The sequence below is a fragment of the Guillardia theta genome (assembly GCF_000315625.1).
Source record: "Guillardia theta CCMP2712 unplaced genomic scaffold GUITHscaffold_41, whole genome shotgun sequence".
NCBI classification, from domain to species: Eukaryota; class Cryptophyceae; order Pyrenomonadales; family Geminigeraceae; genus Guillardia; species Guillardia theta.
Genome location: NW_005434633.1, coordinates 259,249 through 280,563, shown reverse-complemented (window position 1 = coordinate 280,563; position 21,315 = coordinate 259,249). Strand labels below are relative to the sequence as shown.

Below are 21,315 nucleotides of genomic sequence, written 5' to 3'. Positions count from 1 at the left end.
CGTTGACGTCACGCATTCAAGCGCAGCTTTGAGACTCTGACATAGGGAGCACGAGGGCATAGTCCTCGTATACACCTTCCCAATCGTCCAAATCCCATGTCACCGGCCACGGGTGGTCTGTATGGCAGTGGCACACGAATGAAGCCGTAGGGCAGGTCGCCATCACCACCGTCGTCATCTTCTGGAGAGCTCTTGACATCAAGATGCCTATCCTCATTTGGTTCCAGCCAACCGGCATCTTCGTAGAATTCCTCCTGGATAGCTGATGCACTTCGAAATGTGTTTAGAGAGAGTGTGTGTTTGGAATTCATTGTCCAGACTCGTTCTGGCAAGACAGGGTCCCATTCAGCATCTCCAACATAGCTGTCATTCAAAGCCCACGTGTTCCCCGATTCGAACACTGAGCTCAATCGAACGGGATCTGTCATGTACAATGGCCTGTCGATGTGCTCATAAATAAACTTGTCCCATTCCGGATCCAGACTATCTTGATAGCCTGTGTAGTTGACTTCCGTCTTGTTTCCTTCATCTCTTTTGTACATTTCTTCCATTTTTTTGAGCTGCATCTGTACACGCTCTTCAACAGTCTTATCGACCCACTCTCCTTGGTAGATTTGACCCACTGAGTTGTCGGCTTGTTCCGCACAGAACCACGGATCTGTGTTTGCATTCATAGTGCCTTCGAGCTCAAAGTTCTCACCCCAATATTCCTGACCGAGGAGAGTCCACCCACTCCTCTTGTCTCTCTCTTCGCTCCAGTTGCCTCTACCCTCGAAGTCGAATTTCGCAGGAGCATCTGGGAGTCCTTGATAGCAGAAGGAAGCATTTTTATCTCCCCTTAACCTGGCGAGATGAGACAGCCTTCCAATATTCATGTATGGATCAGCACCTCCAGTCGAAAACTTTTCTGCCGGGTTCTGGATCTCGTTCACAGGATTATCCAAGAAGCTGCCTTCTACGTGGTCATCTGGACCTGCCGAATCTGTTTCCTGTTGTCGCAACTGCTTTTGCTCCCATTCCTCGTTCAATTTCTCCCAGGCTGCCTCCAATCCCTCAAACCATTCCTTGCTTTTCATGGGGGGATCCGGCTCAATCTCGAACTGGAACGTCTCCTTCAGGTACTCGTGCATGAACGAGTGACCTCCGTCTTGTGGGGAGAGCTTCTCTCTTTTAGACCGTATCAGGTTATGCTCGACGTCAGGTTCCGAATCATCAATGTTTGCAAGAGCAGAAGCGAGAAGAAAGATGAGAACGATCTCGATAATCGTCAACGCCTTTTTCACCTTGCACCTTAGTAACATCTTCATGATTCCCTTCTTGCAACGACTCAAATCTAATCCTCCGCTCTTACTGCAAGTTTCCCTGGCCTCCAGGCTTCTATCCTTACTGTCCCTACCTTCAATACTCTACGGCCCCTCCTTTCTTCTCATCCACCGCCACCATCTCGCCCTTCAAGGATTCCCTTCTTCCCTGCATTGCCGCCGCTCAAGCCGTGTACCCTCATCCCCCCACTTGACTCCGCGCGGGACTGCGCGGAGATGAGGGGTAGCATTGACCGTTTGAAACCTGCGATGGTTTTGGCGAGGACCGGCAGGAGGGAGAGGAAGGTGTGAGAGGAGGAGAGCGAGAGCGAGCGAGACAGCCAGCAAGTGAGAAGAGAGAGTGACCGGGAACAAGTGCAGCCGCAGACCAGGAGCTGAAGGGCTACAGAAAGATGCAAGGGGAGTTCTGAGATCAAGGCATTTGTTTTTCTTAGATTTCCTGGTTGTCTCCTCCTTCTCGGTGAATCGTCATGATGAATACAATGAGCACGTTGCAAAATTCGAAGAGATTAGCGTCAGCAAGGCCTGTCGCCCGCAAACCGCCTGGCCAAGAATGGCAAGAAACCTCGGTTGAGCTCATTCGATCTCTGATGGAAAACATGATCACAACACGTTCGATCGAAATGAAAAAGAAGTGTATGCAGTCAATCGAAAACGAGGTGTCGAAACTCGCGTATGATAGTGCCATCCTTCAACGGGAGCGCAAGAGATACGATGAAGTTAGTGACAACACTCAGAACGCGATTGAGAGGTACGACAAAGACAACAGGGCGCTTCGATTGCAAGTCGAAGAGCTACAACAGCGCAACCTGTATCAGGAGAGCAAGACACGAGAGCTGCAGGACAGGCTCATTGAGGCTGAGAGAAATGTGCAGCGATTGAGTGTGGAGGAGGGATGCCGCGAGAGGCTGGTACAAGCCCTGCGTCAGATCGAGGAGGAATCGCAGGCGAAGATGATTGCTGAGCAGCAAGTTCGTGGGCAGATGGATCGCTTGCAAGCCCTAACGGCTGATCGAGAAGAGCTCATGCATTCCCTCGAACGAGAAAAAGCTGAGAAATCAACGGCACAGAGTGCCCTGTCTGAAGCCACGGAGAAGAATTACGAATACATGCGAAGCCTGGCGAACGCTGAGCATGCAAAGAACTGTCTTCAAGTCAAAGTTTCCCAGCTCGAGGAAAGTCTAGAGAGCCTACGAAACAAGTATCAACTCATCCAGAGGTACAAAGACGAGGTTGAAGACTTTGCTGAGAAGGAATTGAGGCTCCAAAACAAGATAAACAGACTTGATGAAGCTCTCGAGAGAGAAAGAGAGCACTCGAAATCTTTACAGAACCTGAATAGCGATCTTGAAAAGGAGATCGAAAGATTTAAATCCAGATTGAATGCCCTGATAGAAGAGCATGAGCAGGAAAAAGTATCGAACAGTTCCCATCTTGCAGCAAACGAGCAAGCGTTTCTTAAATTGAAGCAGGAGGCATCAGATTACCATCAAAAGTTGCAAGATGCAGAGGCGAAGATCGTTGAGCTCGCAGAAAATTTGAAGCAGAAGGAAAAGATGAATCAAGATCTCAACGACCAGAAAGATGATGCATACAAGCGCATGGAGGACATTCAAAGGAAGGTTGTTGACATGGAGGCATCTTTCAATCAGAGGGAAGCCGAGCTGTTGTCCTCCAAGCAGAGCCTGGAGGAAGAATATCGCAAGTTGGAGGAACAGAACTCTTTGTCTTCAATGCAGTTTCAAAAACTGTGCGAGGAGAGCACAAGGTTGCTGAGCGCGTGTGAGAATGAGAAAGATTTGAGGACGAAGCTTGAGGCGGCTTTGCACATCAAAGAACGGCAGGTCTCGTCTCTGATGGAGATGAATGCGAGATTGTCTGCAGATCTCTATGTCTCGAACCTCAAGGGACCTGGTAGGAAGGAGTTCTTTCTTATCTCATCTTCTCAATCACCCCCCCGCAGGTATTCCTCCTCTCCGAGAGAACTTCTCTACTGCCACGGAGGCACCACGTGGGACTTCCGATCTTGAGGGAGGAATGGAATCCAGGATGCAGCCGAGTGCTTGGCAGAAGAAGGAGGGTGAGGGAGGAAGGGAAATCTGCTCAGTCTCACTCACTCTGTTTCTCAGACTCGCCTCGTCGCTTCGAGCAAGCACCAGCTCAAGGCGGCGGGTATCATGCAGGGTTATCATCTCCGTTCCAAGAGTTTCCTCCGAGGTCAAGAGACGAGCCATCTAGCATGCTGTACATGGGCGGAGAGAAGCGAGGCGCCAATATGAACATATCCTCGACTCTCAATGCCAGCGCCCACGGGGAGATGTCAATGGACAGGTTCAGCGACTCGCCTTTGTTCTTCCGTCCGCTGACTAGTTTCCTTGAATGCAGAAAGCGGTTGATGGAAGAGATTGAAAGTTTGATATCATCGTTGCAGACACGATCAAGTTGATAACGTCAAGATGGATCTTGATGCTTCGGATACATGTGCGCACATTCAATAAATCTCGCTGTCAATCATCATCTGATGTCTTTCCATTCTCCGTCTGTCATTCAGACACTGTCATTCAGACACTATGAAATCTTGATGACAAAGAGATAGCAATCAAGTCATGTGCGCATATGGAGTGCGCATATGGACATCGTCATCCCCGACCTCTTCTTTCGCTAGTGGAACCCTGACAACGTCGTGCCGCACGACTGGTACAAACCTCCCCAAGTGGCTGTATTCAGACCCACCACTGCCCGAAAAAATTGTTTTAGCTAAAAAATGGGGGTAGGGGTACCCAACATTTTTTCAAACAGGCGTGGAAACGGTTGCGAGGGGCAAGGGAACAGGAAAACGAGCGCGATCGCAAGAGGAGGAGCGAGAAGGAGCAGGACAAGCGAGGAGAGTGACAGTGAGAGAGGAGCAGGATATAAGAGAAGGCATCGAGGAAGGAGGTGGAGGAGGTGGTGGAGGTGGTGGAGGAGGAGTCAAGTGCTTGCTAAGCAAGGCGGTTTTCGTACCACTATCACATTTTGATACAAGGAAATCAACAGACAAGTTCAGAAGGCATGGGTAATGAGAATAGCAGGAGTAACATAGTTGAGGAAGGTGTCAACCACCTCAACTGCCTGCAAGCAAGAAATTACCATCAATGGATGGAAGTCAATATGCCCAAGAAACGTAAAGCTGAGCATCCAAATGATCCCGACTGGTGGGACAGGATGAAGAAAAGGCAGGTACACCATCCTCAGACCATGACGCATCGGAAGTTCATGGGTGAGGAGGAAACTTCACAGAAAATCAGTAAGTTCGTAGGACTGAGACCTACGGAAACACCAGCCACGATCAATTTTTCTGGTCAACAATCGCAAAGGGTAGGGCGAGTTTCCTCCTCCTCCATCTCCCCTACATCATCATCATATCGTTTCAGCATCAGACTTCCTGAGGCAGACGGCAACGAGCCAGATCAGCGGAATTCCCGTCATTCCATGTTTGAAGACGCTTCAGCTTCGTTGAGAAGGAGCAGCAGCTCTGTTGACCTGCCCGTCTCATCCCTTGACGGCGACAGGAGGAGCACTTTTGCCTTCGACGTCCCAGCCTTCGTCGGCACATCCTCGTCCGCAGACTCGCGGCTGGATCAGAGCATGAGTCTCTACACCTCCAACGGTCAGAACATATCCAGATCCCACAAGTCGAGAAATGCTCGGCCCCACCCTCGTTCCCTTGCGGACATCACCAACATGCCAAGCCCGTCCAAGAAGAGCGACAAGGGGCCCCTTTGGTACTCTTCTACCATCACCATCTCCGGTATATCAACCATCCCTCCCGCTTCCCGCTCTTGCTTCTTGCTTCATTTTCCATGCTTCCTGCCCTCGCCTCACATTGAACTCGCTCTCTCTTTCCATCAACCTTTATCTCTCTGCTCTCTCCCTCCTCCACCCCTAATCATTCTGCTCCTTCAGACGCCAATGCTGCTGAGTGGTCCAAGACAAAGAAGTCTATGCTGGAGGAGGCAGTCGCAGCTGCCCTTGACCTTCCCATAGAGGACGTGCAGGCAACAGATGTGAGGGAGAGGATGGGCCGACGGCTGCTGTCTACCTCGTTAGAGGTGACCGTCATCTTCAAAGCGGAATCTAAAGACCACCTCAACGAGCTGAGAAAGAGGATGGTCAGCGAGGTGGGAAAACAAGTCCTTCATTGCTTATGTTCCTCTCTTCCTCCCTCTCTCCTTCTCTTTCCCTCGCCTCATTCTCGATACGCAGGAGCTGAGGGATATGTTGTTGCAAGCTGGCATGAGCCTGAAAACCTCCCAGTTCGTGGGGACGCAGCATGTTCCAACCGATCCAGCTGAAGAGCAGCTGGCGTTCCCTTCCACGGACCCCCGAGATCTCAACTCTCAGCTGAGCTCCTCGCAATATCGCAACGGATACTCGCTGAGGTAAGTCAGAGTTGTCATGAATAGGATCGTCCCTTGGTGTTGAATGTAGACGGCTGGCTGATAAGAACTCTCATCCCTTGATCTCCTGCCGAAGGAGTGTCTGTGCTGTATGTGTGTTGTTTCAAGATTTGTTGTGTCGAGATGTGGTTGTCAAGTTCTGGGGGGTGACTTGTTCTCTTCCTGCAGGCAAAAGCTCTTGGAGGCAAACATGCAAAACTCAGATGAGTTTGCCAGCTTGTTTTCTAGCCGAAGTTCGATGAACGGAATATTGTGAAAGGAAAACAGGATTGCAACATATCAACTTGTCGAAGAAATGATTTCATTACTTAAAACCTGTTGTCATGGTTTCAAGATACTTTGTTTGTTTACAATGAATACCAAGAAAAGAATTGCGATATTGTATGATGGTACAAGTTTGCGATGTGGTGTGATGTGGCAGAATTTGTCGTCATCCTTCCATTTCCGTCAGCATATTGAAGATGTTTCGCGCTCTGAGGGTGATTGTCAAATTCGTGACACCTTGACGACTTGATTCATGGTCACTCACGTCAAGCTGCCAGTCGAAGGCTTCTGTGTTGTGTTTGGATGCTGCAGATAGGACAAGAGAAAAATTCAAAATCAGAATGACAAGTCTTCAAGAACATCTCGCAGGATGAAAACTACACTCAATGGTGTATGTAACACTTGAAAACTTACATCATTCTTTGCTCTCTTTGGCTTGTCTTGTTTAGCTCTTGCAGTCGTCTTACTTGTTTCTTCCTCCCGGCACAATTTCTCCACATTCAAGACTGAACCAACAAGACAATCAGCGATAACACAAAAGGGGGTCCAGCTACCAGACGAAATGGTCTGAAAGCGCTGGAACCACCCTTCGACATGCTGTTCTGCAAGTCCTGGGAGACATCAGAGAAAAGATGTTGATTGCAACATCAAGTCACAAACTCACCGAAAGATTTCATGCCTGACAAGATATCTTTTCCATCGCTCATGAGAGCCTGCAACGGGGTTGAGTCTCTTTCGCTGCCTCGTTCACTTGCACCTGCAAGATCCAAGGGCTGATAAGGCAGAGATGCTGATAGGGGAAAGGCCGTTGGAGGGCGTCATTGACCGCATTGATCATTGACAAGTGGACAAGAAAGGATTGAGACAAGTTTGTGAGCATGACGTTGAAAGCAACGTCTCCCTCGTCATCTGGACGTTGAGATCTCAAGTTCTCCAACTCTTTGAAGTGCTCTTCCAGCAAGCAGCAAGTCGCTATCAAAGCAGAAAAGAGACGAAACTTCATCTGCGGCATCTTCGACCTGTCCGATCTGAAGAACACGTAGAGGGCAGCGAGAAGCAGAAAGTCTTGCTGCCCGAGAGCTGGGGATGGTGAATGTTGATGTGTGCCAACTCCCTTGATGAAATCTTCTCTGATCGCAGATGGAATCTCCACCAGTTCAAGGAAGAGTTCTTGCCTCTGCTGATCTGACAGCCGCAAACTCTGTCGCATGCTCGTCTTGACGTAGGGAAGATCGGCGAGCTTGAGTCTTGACCTTCTATATTCGGACCCCCACTGAGTCAAGAACAATCAGATGTCGAGAGGTGGAGGGAGAGGAACGAGAGGAGGAGGAGGAGGAGGAGGAGGAGGAAGGAGGAAGGAGGAAGGAGGAAGGGGCCCTCAGCCCTCAGCCCCGCACCCGGCTGGAGGGCGGGGGAGGGGGGGGGTTGTAGGAGGAGGAGGAGGAGGATACCTGCCAGTGCTCTAACACAAACGATTCTCCATCGTCCATCATTTCTTCTCCTTTCACTTTGCCCAGCACAAACGAAACAAGTCGCTTCCTCACCCGAGAAGACCTCTGGTGCGCTCCCTGGCACAAAGTCATGCCGGGGTGGAGGTCAGCAGGTTCGAACCATGTGGAGGAGGTTGGGGGGATTATGCTCAATTGACAATCTGCACCAGAGTTGTTGATGTGAGAAGATCTGTAAGATGTCCTGATGGAGACAAGACTGCGCGAAGTTGGTTTGCAGGTAACTGAAGCACTCATCCGCAGCTCCAGGGTCTGCTTGCGAGGGAGGCTTTGGCGCTGCTTGAACCAGGTACTTCCTACGGACTGACTGGACCAGCTGGAGTTTCTGCCCCGCTTCTCCTTCCTCCAGCACGTTGAACATCCTTCTCACCAGATTCTGCAGTCAGGTCAGCCAGTCAGACCAACGAGGCAGTCTCACCATGTCGTCTTGCGGACTCGGGTCGCCCTTGATGTCCCATGTGTTGATGGACCTGAGGACGTTTGCAACCTCTCTGATGATCTGACGTGAAAGTCAGTGGGTCATTGCATGTCATGGAAGACATTCCCATGCAGGCAAACAGAGATACACAATGAAATCACTCGTTGCTGTGCAAAAGCAACGACACGACAAAGATTGCCGTTCGTGTATGGGCTGAAGAAAGAGACAAGCAAAGAGAGCTCAAAAAGTAATTCATGCAGTTGGGGCTTTCATCCTATAATAACAACTTCATTGTGAGCTCCAAACTCACCATCCAGTTGCGATTGGAACGAGAGAGTGGGACCAAACTCTCATGGAAACTGAACAAATCTTCCCGTTTGATGAAATCATTTCCGCACATGCAAGCAAGCATAGGAAGACACTCTTGAGCGATTCCGACACAGTTTGACACCTGTAAAGATTCAATCAGAAAAACAAAACAAACATCATGAGAGCACGACAACAAACAAAAGATTCAGGAGCTGACTCGATGTCCATCATTCTCATCAGCAGCACATTACCTGGACAGGATCATAGATGACACATTGGAACGTATTTTCATCCATCATCATCTCGTTCAGCGGCACGAAAGGAACTCTCATACACAGGAAGTCGGAATCGTTCGAGAGGACCCCGAACGCGCTTGTTCGCAGACACTCTTCCGCCAGCTCCCCGTCCGCCTCATACAGCGATCTTCGACACGAGACCCCACGAGCCTTGAGAACATCCATCATGCAGTCGATGACGCCGAACGGCAGCACAAACTTCCCCCTGTCCCTCTCACCCACCGACTTCCACTGAGCTGACCGCATGAAAGACTCAACCTTTTCAGTGTTCTGCCGGAACCGGTCCATGACAGTGTCGTACTTCATAGGGTCGACCATCCCGTCGAAGACGAATCTCAGTTCGAAGCCAAACTCCCTCATCCTCGTTACAAACTCCTCGATCGTCACCTGAAACCTCCTCATGTCTCCCCCCGACCACCATGGCGAGTGATCTGCCTGGTGGAACAAGTGATACGTGAACGCGATGCCATCGACGAGGAGAGTGTTGCTCGTCCTCGAGTCCTGCATTGTCGTCCTCTGGAAAGTCATAGACTTGCCGATCGAGGGGCTCATCATTTGGATGAAGCTCAACAGACCACACACCCCCATCCTGTACCGTCTTGCTCTAAGGTGTCTCGGTCCTGTCAAGTTGCTTCTTCACCCATCGGTCATCTGATAAAGAAGCACCACAAATCAATGCTCGGATGGCCAGAGAAGGTACAAGTATCCGCTTCTAGCATATCAAGTTTGCTCCGACATTTCGCTATCTACCATGGTGGTTGTGGTCGTCGTCACGACGTCACTCTATTGCTGTTTCACTACTCTACTCATCCAGCCTCATCGCCTCCCCATGACCAGCTTGGCTCATCAACCCTCACTGCTCCAGTCTCACGTTCTTCATCTGAACTCACAGCACATTCGTCCTGCTCCTGTTCTCCTCTCCTCTCTCCTCTCTCCTCTCTCCTCTCTCCTCTCTCCTCTCCTCTCCTCTGCTCCCCTCTGCTCCCCTCCCCTCCCCTATCCTCCCTCCCTCGTGTCTACTGCACTCCATTTTTGTCTTACCAAGTATGCCCGGTGCTGCAGGTGCCCATTTCTCCCCCTCGGGGGTGGTTGTAAAAGAGGGGGTATTCGTGGCCAAATTTGGGGGTGAGGGTAGTAGCAAATTGAAGGACGTCATGAGGAATTGTGTTTCCCTGAGATCCGTGTAGAGAGGACTACCGGTACTCATTTGAATATACCCCTTAAGTACCGTCAAATTGTGGGATATTAGGGGGGTTAAAGACACCACCCCTGTACGCAATGACCCCACGCAAATACAAAAATGGGGAGTCGAGGCCGTCAAGCGCCTTGTTCGCTTCCTTGAGACTGAGGAGGAGGAGGAGGAGGAGGAGGAGGAGGAGAGGAAGAGGGCAGGGATGGAGAAGGGAGGGGAAGGGAAGGGAAGAAGATACGGGAAGAGGTGTAGTCAGCTGGGTGGTGTGCTGTGATTCTTTCAACCACCCATGTAGGGACGTAGGACAACAGAGGTTTGTAAAGTGTCGGCATTCGGCGAGTTGGTTTCACAATCAGCACATCCTACAATCCTCTCTCTCTCTCTAGCTTCCTCTCCCCATTCTTCTCTGCTGTAACTCTCCCTGATTCAGATGCTCACTGCCCGGAGACTGGCTGGCCTGCTGATTTGCAAGAATACGGCACAGCCATGCTTCGCCTGGAGCAGACACATGGCTGACGCTGGCACTGGACCTGGCACTGGACCTGGGCATGAAGAGTCCGAGAAGTCTCCCATCCATCCATGGAGCGGAGCCACGCTGCCCCCGGTCCGTGTGCGGGTCTCAGGAGCAGGGATCTTGCAGGTACGAACATGGAGGGAGGGAAAAGCGCCAGTGCTGATGGCAGAGATGACGATGACAGAATCCTCTGTACAACAAGGGAACCGCCTTCATCTACCCCGAGCGAGACAGGCTCGGACTCCGTGGTCTGCTACCACCGAGGAGATTGGGGATGACGGTTCAAAAAAGGAAGGTGAGATCTAGAGAGCGGGGATGAAGGGGAAGGGATGAAAGTTGGTGATGAGAGAAGTTTGTTGTGATAGCTGGAGAGTGGTTCTTGTGATATGTTCTTGACCTGTTCTTCTCCCTCCTCTCCGTGTGGACTGCAGGTACTAGAACGCCTCCGAAGGCTACCCAGTGACATCGACAGAAACTCGTACCCGCCCTCTAGTCTTTTGCTGCACCCTGACCCCCAGCCTCTTCACAGGTACCTGGCGGAAGTTTGCGACAACAACGAGACCTTGTTCTATGCGCTCCTGGTACGTTCACGACCCTCCAGTCGTTCCTTCCTTCACCGACAAGGTCCCAGGTTGAGAACATGGAGTACCTTGCCCCGATCGTCTACACGCCTACAGTCGGACAGGCGTGTCAGGAGTTCGGCTATCGTTTCCGCCGCCCTCGTGGCATGTACCTCAGCGCCCTTGACAAGGGACACATGCATTCTTGCATCGGAAACTGGCCGCAGCGAGACGTTCAGGTCCGTCTGCTAGACCCTTGCTGAAACCTTCCGTAGTATCATTCCTTTGTTTTTTGTTTCTTGTTTCCTGTATTTTGTTTCCTGTTTCTTGCTCTTCTACACTGTTTGCTCTCTGCTATGCAATCATTTTTGCAAATCTTCGATGTTGTGATGGAAGGCGAATTGACATGTGTTAGCTTACACTCTCTTACCGCTCACCGTTCACTCTTCAGGTGATCGTCGTCACGGACGGCTCGAGGATCCTTGGTCTTGGCGATCTCGGCGCTTACGGCATGGGAATCCCCATCGGCAAGCTTGCTTTGTACTGTGCTGCTGGGGGAATCGCTCCGCATCGTGTGATGGTGACAATACTCTTCGATGCGTCAGGAGGTGATTGCATGTTCAGCCTGTCTGTCTGGATGCAGGAACAAACAACGAGAAGCTGCTGAAAGATCCGTTCTACATCGGACTTGTGCAGAAGCGCCTCAGGTCTGTGGCGGCTTTCCATCACTTGTGTTTCTCTTCCTCACGAAATTTGAATTTCAACCACAGAGGAGACGCTTACTTCGAGCTTGTGGATGAATTCCTCGATGCGATCAGAAATCGATTCCCCGACGCATTTGTGCAATTTGAAGACTTCAGTTCAGATGTGATCGACTTCTTGTCTGCTGCTCCGGTTCAGAATCTGACTTGACCTCGCAGGTCGCCATGGATATCTTGAGATATTACCGCGAGGACTTGTGTGGAAGTAAGAAGAGAGGCAGGCAGCCTGTAAGTGAAGGAGATGAGATGGATGATGGAGATGGTGTAGGGAATGATGATGACAATCATGGTGATGGAAGAGATCAAACAGGGATGATGATTGAGATGTATTGTCATTGTCGTTGTTGTTTTGTTGTCGGTCGTGATGGTGGTAGTGATGATGGAGATTGATTTAGATTTTGATGAGTTCAGCTGCACTCAACAAACATTTCCTCGATCTCGTTTGATTTTGTTTTCTTGGGACAACTGCAGCTCTGTGTCTTCAACGATGACATCCAAGGTACCGGCGCCGTCACTCTAGCAGGCTTGTTCAGGTGAGAAGAATTCGTGCTGGAGGAGCAGATCTCTTCCTCCTCTTGCTTCTTCTCCTCATGCTGCTGCTGCTACTCCTGCTCCTGCTCCTGCTCCTCCCTGTGCAACTGCTCCTCTTGCTACTGCACTGCTTGCCTGAGATACCGGTTCTCTTCCTCCTCATTCTCCTCCCTCTGAAGTATCCTCGTGCTCACATGATGTCAAGGTCTCTTCCTCCCTTCCTCTCGCTCTCCTTCCTCTCGCTCTGCTTTCCCTGTCGCCTGTCTGCCTCTCATGCTATGAGCAGCGGCCTCATCAATCGCGGATTGACTCCGGAGTCTCTCAAAGATCAAAGATTCGTCATCGCAGGAGCCGGTGAAACAAAAACAAACTTGTCATATCCGTTGGAGCCGTTGACCCTCGGGGCAGGGAGTGCCGGGACGGGAGTGGCAACAGCGATCCTGCAAGGCATCATGAAGCAGGGCCTTACCTACGGAGAGGCAGTATCAAAGTGAGTGGGAAGAGTCTCGTCGAGTTTGCTGAGAAGCTCTTGTTAAGATCCTTTGCGATGTTTGTTGCAATTCTTGTTGTCATTGTCTTCGTTGTTGTCCTTCGTTGTCGTTGTCGTTGTCGTTGATTGTGACATGCTCCTGACCTGGTTTCTCAACGGTTCTCATGATTTTCTTGTCTGTTTGTCTACCCTGCATATGTGCTCACGTCATGTTATCTCACTAAACCTGCTCAGGTTTGTTGTGGTCGATAAGGACGGGCCCCTTACTGTCGATCGCCTTGGCAAACTGTAACGAGAAAAAACTTGAAATTCCTCCCACCTGACCCCCCCGCTCCCTATCCTCCCCCTGCTTCCTATCCTCCTTCTCTTCCCTGCCCTCCTGCTACTCCCTGCTTTCCTACCTCCTGTTGCTCCCTGCCCTCTTCCTGATTACTACCCTCCTGGTCCTCTGTCTTTCTCTGTTCTTGTTTCCCACTCTGATGATTAGTCTCCAGCACGAAAGAGCAATCTGTCTTTGCAAGAGACGACATGGCTCTCGGGATGACTCTGGTATGACACGTTCGCGGGCTTCCGTCTGTTGCTGATTGTCAAACAGCTGGACGTCGTCAAGCAATTCAAACCGACGATCTTGATGGGACTGAGTGCTGTGAGAAAAATGAAATGACGGCGATGCTTCTCCTCCTCCTCCTCCTCTTCCTGCTCCTGCCCATTCCCCTGCTACTCCTGCTCCTGCTGATGATGATGATGAACAATAATGTTTTCTCTCTTTGTCCCTCTGATTTGACCTCCATGTTCTCTCCTTCTCTTCTGACTTGCCCTCTCTTCAAGGTGGGAGGATTGTTCACAGAAGAAATCGTGAGAGAAGTCAAAGTTCACTGCCCGCAGCCGTTTATCTTCCCTCTCTCGAACCCCACCGCCAACGCCGAATGCTCTGCGGAAGACGCTTACAGGTGATGGTGGAGCAGCAGCAGCAGCAGCAGCAGCAGCAGCAGTAGGTGGAGGTGGAGGGGCAGCAGCAGCAGCAGCAGCAGCAGCAGCAGCAGCAGCAGCAGCAGCAGTAGGTGGAGGGGCAGCAGCAGCAGCAGCAGCAGCAGCAGCAGCAGCAGGTTGAGGTGGAGGGGCAGCAGCAGCAGCAGCAGCAGCAGCAGCAGTAGGTGGAGGTGGAGGGGCAGCAGCAGCAGCAGCAGCACTTGGAGGGGCAGGTGGTGGAGCAGGTAGAGGTGGGCGGAGGAGGTGAAGGTGATGATGGAGGCAGTGGATGTTTGTAGGGGTTGTAGATGATTGAGAACACGATTCACTGAGGTTGTGACGGTGACGATGACAAAACTTGCAAACAGGTGGACTGAGGGAGAATGCATCTTTGCTTCAGGTTCACCCTTCGCGCCTGTAACTTTGCCGTCGGGAAGAATTCTGTGAGTGATTGTCTGTTTTCGTTATTCAACATCTTGTCAAGGTTTGTCATGGTACATGCCATTTCCAAGGAACTGTATCTTCGTCACCTCCCTCTGATGTTTACTGTTATCTTGAATTCTTTCCTATCTTTCCTTTCTTTCTTGGTTTTACTGTATTTCCGACTTGTACTGTCCTACATGTTTATCATCACTTCGTCTCTACCTTCCCAAAGTTGCCAGCAAAACAATCTTGCACAACTTCCCTCTCAAACTTCCCTGCAAAACTCCCCTGCCAAACTTTCTCTGCGGTCTGACTCAGACTCCAGGTATCCGTCTCAGTGCAACAACATGTTCATCTTTCCCGGCATCGGACTAGCTGCTTCTGTTCGTCTTGTTGGCTGCGATGAGACAACCTGGTGACGTGGCAGCCCAGGTGTTGAAGTTGAAGCAGATCACAGACGACATGCTGTATGAGGCCTCGGTCGCCGTCGCCAAGTCCCTCACGGACGACGACAGGTGAGGGGGAGGAGCAGGGCAGGGCAGGGCAGAAGGTGGAAGGGGAGGAGGGGAGTGGAAGGAAGTTGAGGGAGGTATTGGGCAGGGGAGCAGGGGAGCAGGGGGAGCAGGGGGAGCAGGGGGAGCAGGGGGAGGGGAGAAGAGCTGAGGAGAGGAGGATCGATACTAGAGGTCGTTGGGTGTATGTGATTTACTTCTCGTATGCTACAGGAAAGCAGGAAGAGTTTATCCCCATGTTAACGACATCCGACATGTCTCTCTAAACGTCAGTCGCCTTACTTCCTGCTGCTGCTGCTGCAGCTGCTCTTCCTCCTCCTCCTGTCTTCCTCCTCCTCCTGTCTTCCTCCTCTCCCCTGCCTTCCACGCTTTTCCTTCTCCATCTTGACTTCTCATTCTCGCTCCTGCTTGATTGTTTTCGGCTTCGTGATTTTGCGTTCAGGTTGCCGTGGCTGTCGGCAAGAAAGGCATTGAGAGCGGACTGTGAGAAAAACCAACTTCATCTTAATATTTACTCTCAGCTCTTGCATTATCATCTCATCTCATCTCATCTCATCTCATCTCATCTCATCTCATCTCATCTCATCTCATCTCATCTCATCTCATCTCATCTCAACACATTTTTTTCCTCGTTGACATGACAACAAACTAACATTCGCGTACAGCTCGAAAGCTTACGACAGCACTGACATCCCTCACCTCGAGGAAATTCTTTCTTCCAAGATGTACAACCCGACATATGTCCCACTTATCAAGAACGCTGATCAGCAATAAACTTTGACAAGAGGAGTTTGAGTTTTTTTCTGTGCAACGAGTAGAGAAGATGTTCTGAATGCGATCTTCGAGCTGGGGTGGTGGGGGGAGGGGGAAGCAGAATGAGAGTGAGAATAGGCGGGGAATGTGATGGAAAAATCAGAAGAAGACAAGAAAATCTGTTTTCTCAAAGATGCATTGAAGCGATGATGGAGAGGGTGGGAACGATGAAGAGAAGGGTGGGAGGCGGATCGGGAGGAGGAGGGGGAGAAAGAGGAGTAGAAGAAAGGAGAGGAGAATGACAGATGGGAGACGGAGAGGTAGAAGAGGAGGAAGGAGAAGGGGAGGGAAGGTGAGAAAGAAGAAATTTCGAGGAGAAAGATGCTTCCTGGTTATCAGACATTCTTTTACTTTACACATGATTACATGCCCTCCTTGTCCTCCCTCACCCCCTGTGCTTCTCTTGCGCTTCCTCTCCCTCCCTTGTCTCCTCCCTCAGAACGCTTCCCTTCCTCCGTCCCTCCTCCTCCTTCCTCCTCCTCCTCCCTCTTCTACTTCCCTCTCGAGCTTCCTCCTGACTTTTCCCTCCTCTCCTTCACATCCAGGAGCCGCTGTTCGTCTCGCTTGCTCCCATCATCAGCTTCGCGCTGTTCCGCGCGTGTGTCGAGGGGGGACGAGCAACCGCGTCTCCGAACGTCATGGTGCCTGCAGCATGTCAGGAGCAAGGAGAAAGGGGGGAGGAAAAGGAGGGAGGAAGGAGAAGATAGGAAGAGGGAGGGGGGGTATCTCACTATCAAGCACGGGCGGCGTCTCTTCCAGCAGCTGCTTGATGCTCGGCTTGTGCGTGAAGATCCCCTCACCGCTAGGATCGAACAGGAAGCCTCCGGCAGCTGGACCGTCAGGTGGAGTCTTGGACGTTGACAAGCCCCCCCATACGCCTCCTCCCATGTTCTCGACGCTCGCGCTGACAGGCCGGGGGTAGCTGGAGGAGGCCGCGAAGGATCTGCGCATGGAGGGAGGGTTGCTGACCTGTCGGTCTGGAGGCTCGTCGTCGAGGAAGGCGGGAGGCAGCGGCCTCGGCTTCATGGCCAGCCCCGACGCGCTTCCCAGCTTCGAGGTGGGCCCTTGCTGGGGTTTTCCCCGAGCGAGGCGGGTGAGCGGAAGGTACTCGTGGCAGACGGTCATGCCGTCTGCTACCCCGACGCAGCGAAACTCGACGAGGTTCTCGTCCTGCCGATCGCACATGGAGCCCTGGGCCTCGCAGTAGGGAGCATGTCGCTCCATGCCGACCTGCGCGCAGGTGGCGGAGCAGAGGGGGAGGACGCGGCAAGAGGAGCAGAAGAAGCTCGCCTCCTCCTGGCACACGGCACAGAGCGGCTCCCCGGCGACTACCTTGCATCCTGCCGTCTGCTGCAGCCTCTGGAGGAGGAAGGCGAGGACAGCTTGAGTGAACCTGCAGGCGAAGAGGCGGCGCTGGTAGGGACCTGACTTGTCCGCCCGCACCACCCGCAGCTGATTCGCCGACAGGACTCGCTCCTCTCCCCCGAGGAAGGGGCGCCCGGTGAACATCGCGGGGGAGACGATTCGCTCGAGGAAGGGCTGGGCCGGTCCTGGGCGATGAAATTCCTCGGGGACTTTTGACATGACGCCCTCCATGTTGACAGCTATGCAGATCCTCCGCTTCCCTCCCCTGCTCGCCCTCTCCTCTGCCCCGTCCGCCTCCTTCCCCTCCGCCCACCGCACGAAGTAGCGCTGGATGCTTGACCCGAGCTTGTACGTCTCTCGCGCTGTGAGGAAGGAGTGCGAGGCTGCGAGGAAGCGAGGAGCAAAGCCGAACCCCTGGACCAGCGACTCCATCAGGTCCCGCTGCAGCATCCCACGATCGAACTGGATGTGCTCCCTCTTCTGCCGGTCCGTCATCCTCGCCCAGCTCTTCCTCAGCACCACCGCATCCCCCGCAAAGTAGAACAACTGGTACTTGCTGGGCCCCTCCTGCCTCCTCCTCGCCCCCTCCCAACCTCCATCGCCCCCACCTGCCTCCCCCCATAGCGTCTCCATCCACTCAGCCTCGTAGATGGAGTAGCGCAGCTGGCGAGCAAGCGCCTCCTTGTGCAGCTGCCTCCGGCTCCACAGCAGCACTCGCTTCAGCTCCCTCTCCCTGCAATTGATCAGCTCCAGGATCGGGTCGAGCTTCTGCTCCTGCCCAGCTCGCGTCAGCACCGGCAGCGTCGCCCAGTGGACCCTCCCGTCCTTGAGCGGGACGAGCCCGTCGATGATAGGAAGCTCAGCCTTGAAGAAGGTGGGAGGCGACGCGTCTACGGCCTCCGGCCCACCGGGGCCCGAGGCCTCCTTAATCCACATCATGTGCCGTACTGAGTCTTCTCCTATCCCCATCCCCAGCAGCCTCTCCCGCATTCCCAGCTCGTCGTTGGAGGCGATCGACGGGGCCTCGGTGTCCTCCGAACCCTCCGACTGCACCGTCCTCGGCGTGTCCGTGCGGGGGGTCAGGGTACGGGGAGTTTCCGTCCTATCCTCTTCCATTCCCTCCCGAGCTCCCACACCAGCTAGCGATAGAAACTTGCTATTCTGGACCGCACGCATCCTTTCCTCCTCCTCCTCCTGCCTCGCCCTCTCCTCAGCCTCCGCCGCCGCTGCAGCTGCTGCCGCCGCTGCTGCCCTCTCTGCCTCTTGCTTGTCTTTGTGGGCCTTCTCGCTCGCCTTCCTCGCTTCCTCTGCCGCCCTTGCGATCTTGACCATCCTGACGTACTTGAGTCGAACTAGAACCCGCCGGGCAGAGGCCTGCAACACTTTTGCGTTCCTCTTCCTCCGGTGCTGCTGCAGGTCATCCCTCGCGATCCTCCTTCTCAGGCAGCACTGGATGGAAACGGCGCGGCTCCACAGCAGGGCAGCTCGTCGTTTCTCAGCTTCGTCGACGACCTCCCTCTTCATGAGGACGAGAGTTCTCCCGATCCTGAAGAGTCCCGGGTCCGTCTCCATAGCCTTGAGGCATGCGAGGCACTTGGACTTGGCCGGCAGGCTGTCCGCCATGTCGGGGCAGAGGAAGGGCCCGTAGAGGTTCGAAAACTCTTCGTGGGTGAAACGGGAGGGAAAGCTCTCACGTGCCATCCTCACAGCCTCGATCACCCCCCCGAACCTCAGCTGCTCCACCGCCTTCTCCTCCTCGAAAACTTCCGCCAGCTTCGACGAGTTGGGGTTGACACACCGGACAAAGTGAGGGCCCGAGGCGTTGATGGACCCCATAAGTTCCGACAGGTCGTTCTTGAACTTGGCGCTCACGCTCTTGCTCTGCTTTCCCTTCCCTCCCCCGCCTCTCCCCTTAGCCCCGTCCCCTCCTTCCTGCTCCTTGGCGATCTTGTCGAATATGGAGGAGAAAAGCTCGTCCTTGGATGACTTCATAAGCTCGATCGCGCTACCCGGCAGCAGGTCCTTGTTACGCTCGCAGAATCCGTCGGCCGTGTACTTGACGTCTCCAGCATAGTGCCGGATGATGAAAGTACCATCCTTCTTCTTGGGTATCACCAGGTAGGCGCTCTCCTTCAGACTTTTCTCGCTGCTCAGACGGTCGAGGAGGACGAGGTCGTCTCCCTTGGGCATCTTGCACACGTCATCCAGAGTGGCTTGAAACCCCCAGGATTCCTCCAGCAGGGCGATGCAAGCTGAGTTGTCCTTGAAGTCCGACTTAGAGATCTCGAGCCCTTCGCTCTCCATCAGCTTTCGCTCCTGCCAGGAGAAGTCACGAGGCCAGCAAGGCTGCAGTTGGAGGAGGGTTGAGGCACCTGGAGGAAGGAGTAGCCGTTGAAGTGAAGCTGAAGCTTCTCGTTTGCGTGGTTGATGCAGAGCTGCTCGAAGCGATTCTTGGCGAAAGACTCGAAGCCGAAGATATCCAAGACAGCAACCATCTAGCACAAAAGTCAGATGAGCCGAGAGGGTCCGACTAGCCCCTACCTGCTTGTTCTTCCTGCTGCCACCTGACTCAGTCACATGGCCACCCATGGCCGCATTGACCAGCTTGACGATGTGATTGAAGATGTTGCTGCAGGAAATATGTCACAAACTGCACCTCACCCACACTCGACGCATACTCGTAGAGCGCCTTGCAAAGAGCCTGAAGGCACAGGGTGGCGTTTGACTTTGTCTCTGGTTTCCTCATCGACTCTCTCCCTGTGGTGATGATGCGAGTACACAGGCCCTCCTGCAGGTCGGGAACTGCCACCTTCGAACTCGTAAATCAAGGGAGCCGGAGAGAAACAAGAAGCTTGTCACCTTGAGGAGTTTGGCTGCCTGCACTATCGAGGGATGCTTCACGTCCAGCGTTGCCACCGAGTTTCCATCCCAGTCGATCTCTTCTCCAAACTCCACGTTGCTCAGGTGCATTATGGCAGCGATGGCTGCGAAAATGCTCCTTTGATCGCTATCCTTGAAACCCATCTTGTCCATAGCCGCTGTGAACATGGAACGACAGTCAACGATGAGTCTGCTCTAGAGAGGGAGAGAGTACCCTTTGTTTCCTTGAACTCAGCAAGATCGTCTCTTGACTCTACCTCTGTACACGTCCGAGTACACGCAAAGCTGTGAGCAGCATCGAGCCCCAAGTCCTTCAGACAGGTGACGCCAGAGGCAACGGCTGCACAACACTCGTAGAAGATGTGGTAGTTCCTCTCCCCCTCGATCTGATCCACCACTCGAGACTTCTCCAGGAGGTATGTCTTGATACCAGCCCCGGCGATCACGGAGCCATCGAACACTACTTCTATCCACTTGCCGAAACGAGACGAGTTGTGATTCCGAAGGGTCTTGGCGTTTCCGAATGACTCTAGCACTGGATTCCCGAGCATGATTTGATCTGCTACCGTCGGTCTTTGGTTGTTGTTCCCTTGGCTGCTCACTCCTATGACTGTCAGCACGCTGAGGACGTACTTGGTACTCTCTGTCTTCCCGGAGCCGCTTTCACCGGATATGAGCACACACTGAGAATTGAGATCGTTCAGCATGGACCTGATCACACCATGTCAAAAGTGTTCAGCTCTAGCACAGAAACTTTTCACCTGTAAGCATTCACGGCCACTGCAAAGATGTGAGGGCTTTCAGTCTGCCCTCTGACATATTTCTGCATGACATCCGGCGAATAGATATTTACCCGTTTCCAAGGGTTGACAGCGATAAGGATCTTTCCCGTGTATGAGTACACATGACCTCTGCCGTACCTTACACGAAGAGAATGCAGGATGTTGGGCTCGTCCAAGTTCGGCAGCGTCAAGAAATCATCTGCTCCTTCGACTTCTGGCGGATTTTTGAGGTAGAAGTTGTGTTTATCCTTGGAGTACACTTTCTCGCCATCCTTGAAGCGGACTGTGAACTTGTCCTCAGAGGTGTTCACCAGGGTCGCCTCCAACCATCTTCCGTCTGTTGACGCGACCCAAACTGAACTCCTCAGCGAAGACATGTTGAATCTCTCTTCAAAGTTCAAATACTCCAATCATCGATTCAGTAGCGAGAGAACCAGGAACGTCTTCCGCCCCTCCTCTTCCAAGTTCTCTCCTCCTCCTCCTCCTCCTCTCACATCACGTGCTCTCCGCTTCACTCGCCCCCTCACCTTCTCCCCTATGTCAGCTCACTGCTCTCCTCTTGTCAAACTGCATGACCGGGAAAGCACTATGAGCCCGCTAGGGAAGGTCTTATTATACTTCCTAGGACATTTGACTAGAAACGGTGTCCTAGAGAGGTTACCTTCACATACGAACTCCTACGGTAAACTACCCGGTACCCGGTATTTCCCCTCATTACTACCCCTTACTCAAACAAATGACCCCCTGAATCAGAACAGTCGCGAGTTGTCAAACAGATTTTTTTCTCCCTAATGTCTGTAAAAGACAAGAACAAAAATAGCCAACACTCCGACTCAGTGACTGTTCGGAGTGCCAGGCCTGAGGCCGGGCCCGACGGGCGGGGGTCACCTGCCTCGGAACGGCTCTCAAGTCAGTATCAGGCACCTCCGGGTCGCTCAGACTCTAAGGGTGCTCCACAATGATGACC

General features: G+C 52.7%; 7 protein-coding genes across 7 annotated transcripts; 4 read left to right on the top strand and 3 right to left on the bottom strand.

Annotated features, from left to right (window-relative positions):
- Positions 1-8: 8 nt before the first annotated feature.
- GUITHDRAFT_109766 (hypothetical protein) lies at positions 9-1,307 on the bottom strand (the record flags this gene model as incomplete). The annotated part of the gene is made up of 1 exon (XM_005831235.1): positions 9-1,307. One exon carries the CDS (start codon positions 1,305-1,307, stop codon positions 9-11), a length of 1,299 nt encoding a protein of 432 aa, XP_005831292.1.
- A 264-nt stretch (positions 1,308-1,571) lies between these two features.
- On the top strand, positions 1,572-2,382 carry GUITHDRAFT_153024 (hypothetical protein; the record flags this gene model as incomplete). Its single annotated transcript, XM_005831234.1, has 1 exon — positions 1,572-2,382. A coding segment is annotated over exon 1 (572 nt), but the record flags the coding sequence as incomplete, so codon positions are not given.
- A 406-nt stretch (positions 2,383-2,788) lies between these two features.
- GUITHDRAFT_153023 (hypothetical protein) lies at positions 2,789-3,838 on the top strand. The gene is made up of 4 exons (XM_005831233.1): positions 2,789-3,236; positions 3,286-3,402; positions 3,452-3,653; positions 3,708-3,838. Exons 1-4 carry the CDS (start codon positions 2,879-2,881, stop codon positions 3,766-3,768), a joined length of 738 nt encoding a protein of 245 aa, XP_005831290.1. The 5' UTR covers positions 2,789-2,878; the 3' UTR covers positions 3,769-3,838.
- Positions 3,839-4,373: 535 nt separating this feature from the next.
- GUITHDRAFT_109764 (hypothetical protein) lies at positions 4,374-6,017 on the top strand (the record flags this gene model as incomplete). Its single annotated transcript, XM_005831232.1, has 4 exons — positions 4,374-5,112; positions 5,268-5,368; positions 5,568-5,743; positions 5,930-6,017. The coding sequence occupies 4 exons, from the start codon at positions 4,374-4,376 to the stop codon at positions 6,015-6,017; spliced, it is 1,104 nt and encodes a 367-aa protein (XP_005831289.1).
- A 269-nt stretch (positions 6,018-6,286) lies between these two features.
- Positions 6,287-9,144, bottom strand: GUITHDRAFT_109763 (hypothetical protein; the record flags this gene model as incomplete). Its single annotated transcript, XM_005831231.1, has 10 exons — positions 6,287-6,331; positions 6,440-6,531; positions 6,580-6,636; positions 6,690-6,738; positions 6,783-7,298; positions 7,477-7,593; positions 7,637-7,909; positions 7,952-8,032; positions 8,262-8,402; positions 8,512-9,144. The coding sequence occupies 10 exons, from the start codon at positions 9,142-9,144 to the stop codon at positions 6,287-6,289; spliced, it is 2,004 nt and encodes a 667-aa protein (XP_005831288.1).
- A 1,302-nt stretch (positions 9,145-10,446) lies between these two features.
- Positions 10,447-15,298, top strand: GUITHDRAFT_95097 (hypothetical protein). Its single transcript, XM_005831230.1, has 20 exons — positions 10,447-10,557; positions 10,694-10,740; positions 10,792-10,843; positions 10,894-11,061; positions 11,274-11,402; positions 11,447-11,529; positions 11,593-11,716; positions 12,055-12,116; positions 12,401-12,468; positions 12,523-12,604; positions 12,839-12,892; positions 13,099-13,153; positions 13,200-13,250; positions 13,433-13,554; positions 13,942-14,016; positions 14,322-14,379; positions 14,429-14,511; positions 14,722-14,776; positions 14,951-14,991; positions 15,174-15,298. Exons 1-20 carry the CDS (start codon positions 10,537-10,539, stop codon positions 15,280-15,282), a joined length of 1,539 nt encoding a protein of 512 aa, XP_005831287.1. The 5' UTR covers positions 10,447-10,536; the 3' UTR covers positions 15,283-15,298.
- Positions 15,299-18,342: 3,044 nt separating this feature from the next.
- On the bottom strand, positions 18,343-20,725 carry GUITHDRAFT_72379 (hypothetical protein; the record flags this gene model as incomplete). The annotated part of the gene is made up of 6 exons (XM_005831229.1): positions 18,343-19,002; positions 19,059-19,181; positions 19,334-19,474; positions 19,504-19,724; positions 19,781-20,277; positions 20,328-20,725. Coding segments are annotated over 6 exons (2,040 nt in total), but the record flags the coding sequence as incomplete, so codon positions are not given.
- Between the last annotated feature and the right edge of the window lie 590 nt (positions 20,726-21,315).

Bases quoted from the DNA above. Each gene is read 5' to 3' on its own strand.
- GUITHDRAFT_153023 (XM_005831233.1), top strand. From the start codon at position 2,879: ATGAATCAAGATCTCAACGACCAGAAAGATGATGCATACAAGCGCATG. The intron at 3,237-3,285 runs GTAGGAAGGAGT...ACCCCCCCGCAG, and splicing joins CTCGAACCTCAAGGGACCTG to GTATTCCTCCTCTCCGAGAG. The intron at 3,654-3,707 runs GTTCAGCGACTC...CCTTGAATGCAG, and splicing joins GGGGAGATGTCAATGGACAG to AAAGCGGTTGATGGAAGAGA.
- GUITHDRAFT_95097 (XM_005831230.1), top strand. From the start codon at position 10,537: ATGACGGTTCAAAAAAGGAAG. The intron at 12,605-12,838 runs GTGAGTGGGAAG...AAACCTGCTCAG, and splicing joins TACGGAGAGGCAGTATCAAA to GTTTGTTGTGGTCGATAAGG. The intron at 13,154-13,199 runs GTATGACACGTT...ATTGTCAAACAG, and splicing joins TGGCTCTCGGGATGACTCTG to CTGGACGTCGTCAAGCAATT.